This window comes from Acanthisitta chloris, unplaced genomic scaffold, assembly GCF_000695815.1.
Source record: "Acanthisitta chloris isolate BGI_N310 unplaced genomic scaffold, ASM69581v1 scaffold4795, whole genome shotgun sequence".
In the NCBI taxonomy this organism is placed as follows: Eukaryota; Metazoa; Chordata; class Aves; order Passeriformes; family Acanthisittidae; genus Acanthisitta; species Acanthisitta chloris.
The window spans coordinates 64285-70907 of record NW_008673356.1 but is presented as its reverse complement, the minus strand read 5'-3'; the positions used below and the strand labels follow the sequence as shown (position 1 = coordinate 70907).

Below are 6623 nucleotides of genomic sequence, written 5' to 3'. Positions count from 1 at the left end.
AGTTCCTCAGGATCAAGCAAATCATCACCAAAATACCAATTCTCAGTCTTGTAAAACACAGGTAGTTTATGTTCCTTTTCAGCAGCAAATCCAGTGATGGCTTTGTGATGACTGTATGACAAACAAGTTTTCTACAAACCACTCTGCAGTGCAGATCTCATGCTCACAGCACCTCTGGTGGGGTGCACAGTGCCAGTGGGAACGGAGATGGCCAACACCAGGGAGACACTGGCCCCAAATAAAAGGGTAGAAACACACACAGTTCCAGAATTGTTTTCAGTAACTGCTGTTCACTTGAAGGATAAATCAGGCAGAGAAAGAGATGAAGGATCTGGATATGGATGTAAGCTCTCATGAGTCCACTGTGCTGAAAACACTGAGCAGGTCAGAGATGCTAATGGTGGGGCTTCTGTCCTCAGCCCCAAGGAAACAGTCCCTGGAGAGCCCCACAAGATGTATTTATGCTCATAATAAACATTTTCACTGCACTGCCTTATGAAAACAGAAAGCCTGTATGTGCACAGGACCTGACAAGGAGTGATTCCTGAGGGAAGAAACAAAGGAATTTCACTTCAGCCAAACAAAAGTTCACTTTACAGAAAGTCAAAGAGCAGCTGACTGGTTAATTAAAACTGCAGCCTCCTGTGTTGAAATGTTCAAGCACAAACCACTCAGGTGCATATTAATCCCTTTATCCAATCAGGAGAGACTCCCTTACACAGGAAACATAAGGCTCAAGGGCCTTCAGAAAATGCTTTACTAATAAAGGCAAGTTTTTTGAATCTGCTTTCCAACACATACCCATCATAGGCTCCACTAACAATCCTCTTGTTGTCGAACCTTATGCATCGAACCAGCTCTTCGTGGCCTTCTAATACTCTTAAACAGGCACCACATTCAATGTCCCAGAGCCTGAAGAGAACAGAGGAGAAAGTCTGAGTCCTGCAGGCTCAGTGCTGCCCTGCAGCCCCGCCCCCAGGATTTAACCAAACTACTGGCTGCTCTTCTGTGGAGGATATCATGTAACTTGCTTAAAAAGGCATGAAAACTGTGCATGCCACCCAGAGCAGCTGCAGTGTACTGAAATTCATGTAGTCATTCAAAATTACATGCAAGTAAAGCTCAGACACATGCTCTTCTGGGAAATTCTAACAAACTTCTTTCTATTCTGCATAAGCCAATGATTAGAGGTTCAGAAATTAATTAAGAAAACCAGTGACCAATGTCTTCCTCATCTCTCCAAGCCGGAGATAAGACGTTTGGTTCACTTTGACATAAACCTCAGTGTCCCACTTTTTCACAGGGCTGCAATATTGTTTACTCTCACACAGAGAAGTTCCATTCAAACATAGTTTCACAGTACACTAGGGGTTGGAATGGAGCTTAGAGACCACCCAGCCCCAACCCCTGCCCTGGGCAGGGACACCTCCCACCAGAGCAGGTTGCTCAAGGCTCATCCAACCTGGCTGTAAACACTACCAGGGTTGGGGCAGCCACAGCCTCCCTGGGCAACCTGGGACAGTGTCTCACCAGCCTCAGGAAAACTTCCTCCTACTATCTAATCTAAATTTCCCTCTGTCAATTTCTCCCCATTGCCCCTTGTCCTGTCACTGCAGTTCCCACTACAGCCTCCTTGTAGGCCCTTCAGATACTGGAAGGTTGCTATGAGCTGCTCACTTGAATCTTGCTAAGTGAGGAGTCGTTTTAAAAGTGGATGTTATCACATACACAAACCCCACACATTTTTTAACCAAAGAAATTACTAGCCAGCTATTAGTACCAGAAGGCCTAAGCCATAGGTTCTAAAAGCTTGGTGGCTGAGGGCAGCTCGTGGGCACCCACCTAATAGTATTGTCGGAGGATCCACTGACCACCAGTCGGTCCCGGTACTGCAGGCAGGCGATGCCACGCTTGTGCCCATTCAGAGTACGGACAAATTCGCAGGTACTTGTGCTCCAGACCTGGGAAACACAGCACAAACACTCCTCTCAGAGTTACACCAAATGAGGTTTCTGGAGCTCAACAGCAGTCACTATGAATTCACAACCACAAGAGGCCTGGGCTGACCTTTGCTGGACAGAGGAAGGAAACCTACAGAGTATCTTCAGAGGCCAAAAGTGGGTCTTTGGCACCACTGGCATACAGGTGCTCCAGGGACCTAGCAGTGCCAGAGCCACCGGGGGAGGCTCTGTCACCCACAATGAGTCTGCTGACTCACTGAAGGCTATGGCACAGCAAGTCAATGAGAAAAGCTGGGAGGTTGTATACGAAATATTTTCAGGTGGTAGAGACTGCCCCAAATAATTTCAAAAACTCGGTAACACTCGAATCTTGCTAAGTTAGGAATCATTTTAAGTTTTCACATACACAAAACCCCCCACATTTTTTAACCAAAGAAATTAGCAGCAAGCAAGCTACTAGTAAGAGCAGGCCCAAGCCATGGCCTTTAAAAGCTTGGTGGCTGCTTCTATCATTTAAGGATTCAATCAACTTTGCCCATTTTAAAGAACTGTAATTGAAGTTGTAATGTAGATTACCCAGCGGCTCATTTTCCAACACAGAGTGCAGCAAGACCTCTGGCAGAGATTTGGACATGAAACTGCCAAGAACTTCTGGGCCTAGGCTGCAGCAGCTCTGGTTCAGAGAGGGCAGGGTGGAAATGCCTTTGTTCTGTTAGTACACTCTGGGTAACTCAAATCTTCTGGTATATAATAGCCTTCAAATATAGCCTCTTAATCCTTCAAACACGGCTCAGCCTGGTTGAGCTGCTGGAAAGGTGTGGTGGGGAGGGGCACTGCTGATGAATTTCATGTCTGGACAGAACAGGCAAATGAAATTAAAAATATCGCTTAGAAAAAGGCACAAGACGTGCCACATTTAACAAACCAACGATCTTTAAGACTAGAGTTCAAACAGCAAATGGGCTTTGCTGTACACAAAGATGTTCTGAGCACAGTTGTGCACACAACACAGCAGCAGTCAGCATGAGGAAGCTGAGCACTAATGAGAAAGGCCAGAACTGCTCATGAAACCCTTGGATGCTCCGAGCTGAGGAGCACTCCTGAGGCTTTCCTGGTTTGGGAGCCACACAGACCTGAATTAGAGCTCTGCCAACTTACTTTAATGGTCCTGTCACCTGATGCTGACACAATGTACTTGTCATCGAAGTCCACCACGTTGACGGCAGCCCGATGGCCAACCAAGACCCGGCGCAGGGTGATGTCAGTAGGCGACGCCATGTCCCACACAGCGATGGATCTGTCCTTGGAGCATGTCACCATTAAGCCATTACTGAACCTCAAATGAAGCACTGCCTCATTGTGATGGATCAGCGTGTTCAGAACTTCACCTGTATTTACATCCCAAACTCTGCAAGAGAAAACAGTTTTATCCCCAATGAAGGACGTTGGCTCTGTATGGCATAAACAGGCACAAGTCTGCTACAGTCTCTAACAGAGAGTTCTCTAGCTGTTTAACTCCTGTCATAATATCATAGTATGTTACTGGGTTGGAATGGACCTTAGAGATCATCCAGCCCCAACCCCTGCCCTGGGCAGGGACACCTCCCACCAGAGCAGGTTGCTCAAGGCTTTAGCCAACCTGGCACTGAACACTGCCAGGGTTGGGGCAGCCACAGCCTCCCTGGGCAACCTGGGACAGTGTCTCACCACCCTCACAGGGAAAAACTTCCTCCTAATATCTAATCTAAATTTCCCTCTTACAATTTATCCCCATTACTCCTTGTCCTATCACTACGCTTCCTAACAGAGTTCCTCTTCCAGCTTCCCTGTAGCCCCTTCAGGTACTGGAAGGCTGCTATGAGATCCCCCAGACTAGGGCTTGGGGAAGGCAGGAATACAGGTGCTGAGAAATATTCTTGGCACATCGCACACTCACAAACAACAATTAATAGCAGTGAAAAATTAGAGCAGGAAATGCCTGAGCTGGGACCACTGCAAAGAGACTAAGCTCCTTAACAACTTCACAAACTTTGCCAGGATGATTAAAGCTTGTATGATGCATAAATTGATGGAACAAACCAAAACAAACACTACCCATATGGGGATTTTTTGAGATTTACCACATTCATTCAGACTTCATCCTCATCAGTAGCAACTGGGACGTAGCACCATCCAGCACTATCTACTAGTCTCCAAGAAGTGAAAAATCACTACTTAACTGACAGTACTTGAAGGGGATTAAGCTCTTCAGAGCGACTGGCATTGGCATAGCAGAACCAGGCACCAGAGGAGACAAAGCCCTTCCACAGAACTGCACCTGAATGCCTACATCAACTGACTACAGGAATCATAGAAGAATTTTTGTTCTCTACCAGCAAAACTGCACACAGACAAGTGTTCCATATGTACTAAACACCCTTTCAGTAATAGTGACAACTAAGAGATGTCAGAAGGCAGTACAAGAAACCTTGAATGAAGAAATTATTGTGTAGTTGGCCATCAGCCATTCCACAATTTCAGAATATGCCTTGAATCACTGAGATCATATTTCTTCAAAATTCTTAATGCTAATAAAACAAGATAGATTTGGAAAAAAACTTATTTGATGTGATGCTTTGCCAAGTATGAATATGTTGTGCCTGGAATAAAGGTATCACACTCGTATTATGGATGCTTTCTGATATTTAGAGATTATTGCAAATATTCCCAGCCTTGAAACACAAATGATTTTTGTGCAAAACCTTAACACTCACCTCACTGTAGAATCTGAAGATCCAGTTACAATGACTCTTTCATCATACTGCAGACAAAGAACTGAGCCAGTATGCCCCGTTAGTACTTTCAAACATTCCAGGCTTGTTTTGTCCCAAATCTGTTAAAAACAAGAGGGATAAATGACTTATCAAGATCAAGAACACAGATCCAAAACTTGAACATAGTCACAACTGCAAAGGAAGGAAGGAAACTAGTGGGAATTGAGTCTGTCACAACCGTGAGCCTGTTCGTCTCTTTAGCATAAGGAAGACTTGATGAGAGTTTGAGAGAGCAGTGAAATAACCAACAATCATGCAAAGGTAAAATCCTGTTTGGCAAAAGGAAAGGCCATGGATGATCAGTGTGAAAGCCACCTGTTAGCATGAAAGCAAACTCCTGGCAATGACAAAAGCCACAGTAAGAGACAGTGACACACATGGACTTCATCCAGCTCATGTGAACACTGATTTCACTGGTATGTCTTTGTGGTCAACAGAACTGATCCATGGCTGGCAGTCCCCAAAGCTCCCAGAGCAAAGTGCAGGTGATAACTTTGCCAGGCTACAGCAGACATCCCATCCTCTCAAACCCTGCACAGACAGATACTGTCCCACCAAGAGCCAAGAGAAATCAGGGAAGCCCAGGTCACCAGCTTTCCCAGGCACAACTCCACTTACCTCTAGGGAAAGGACTGAAAAAAGTGTTTACCTTAATGGAGTTATCTCGTAGGCCACTGATAATCTTTTCATCATCATACTGTAAACAGTAGACCCCTTTGCTGTTTTCAGAGCGGCACTGGATCCTTTGCAAGTTGTGCCTCCCACATCGCCAGTTGGATTCTATAGTCTGACAGGAGAGCAGAGCCAGGAGTTAGGCCTGAGGGTCAAGCAGGACTACTCAAACACACACACACACAGAGCCAGCCTTCCTCTTTTATACACACCAGCCTTGACTTTGAAGTACATAAAACTTAAAGGCATCTTTTCTCTCCTCCAATAAAAATAGACCACAATGAATTTGAATCAGCACTTCAGTAATTTGCAGGACAAAAGCTATGTTTAGTGGAGAAAATTATGGTCAACCAACTTTAATGAGAATTCCTCAAGGAGCCATTAGAGAGGCACATTTCAGAAGCATTTGGTTCCCCACGCCTTACTGATGTGACCACCAGACACAAGCAGCAAAGGTGAAACCAGGAGCTCACACACTGCTGTGTTCAGCTTCACCTGAGTGACCAACATTACAGACCTGTTGAGTCTAACAGGTGGGTGGTGGGATTTCTTGGACCTTCCCTACCCCTATCCAGCCATATCACCTACTAATTGTAGTTACATACCTTACAAAGGGATTTTGAGAAATGAAAGCCTCCTCTAAGTACCTTAAAGCCAGATAAAAATAAAACTGAACAGGGACTATAAGGTTTCGAATAATCCAAACTTGCTTTTCCCCCTTAAATCTGAGGAAAGGGTAATTGTACACATGTTCATTCTGAGAGGCATTTTTAAGGAAAGAGACCTGACATGCCTTAAAAAGCTGCAAACTATTTCACAACAGAACCAGGATGATTTTCATGTTTTAATCACCTTTATTACTTGGTTAGACAACCAGTGCTGGTTTCAGAGAAACGTGGGATTTTGGACAGGAAGCTAGTAACAGTCATAAGAGGATCTGTGCACAGAACTCCTGGCCAACACCTGCAGCACCTGGACAGGCTGGGATGCTTTCACTTTCCAGTACAGGCACCAGAACAGGCCATTTATTTAGCTATTTCCCTGGGAGAATCCCTAAATACTGCACGGAAACCTGGGGAGAAGTTGATCAACTGCCAGTTTGAAAACTATATAATATATAATCCTATAATCCCAACTTTCAAAGCAATAGCAGCACCTCTGCAGCTCCTGTGAGAGT

General features: G+C 45.0%; 1 protein-coding gene across 1 annotated transcript in view; it reads right to left on the bottom strand.

The window, feature by feature from the left end:
* Nucleotides 1-6623, bottom strand: part of FBXW11 (F-box and WD repeat domain containing 11) — a 59514-nt gene that overhangs the window by 4562 nt on the left and 48329 nt on the right. Inside the window, exons 6-10 of the mRNA XM_009074936.1 lie at nucleotides 5424-5561; nucleotides 4715-4833; nucleotides 3120-3369; nucleotides 1843-1961; nucleotides 802-912 (exon numbers count right to left, since the gene is read on the bottom strand). Of these exons, the coding sequence (XP_009073184.1) occupies nucleotides 802-912; nucleotides 1843-1961; nucleotides 3120-3369; nucleotides 4715-4833; nucleotides 5424-5561 (737 nt within the window). The remainder of the gene's footprint in view (nucleotides 1-801; nucleotides 913-1842; nucleotides 1962-3119; nucleotides 3370-4714; nucleotides 4834-5423; nucleotides 5562-6623) is intronic.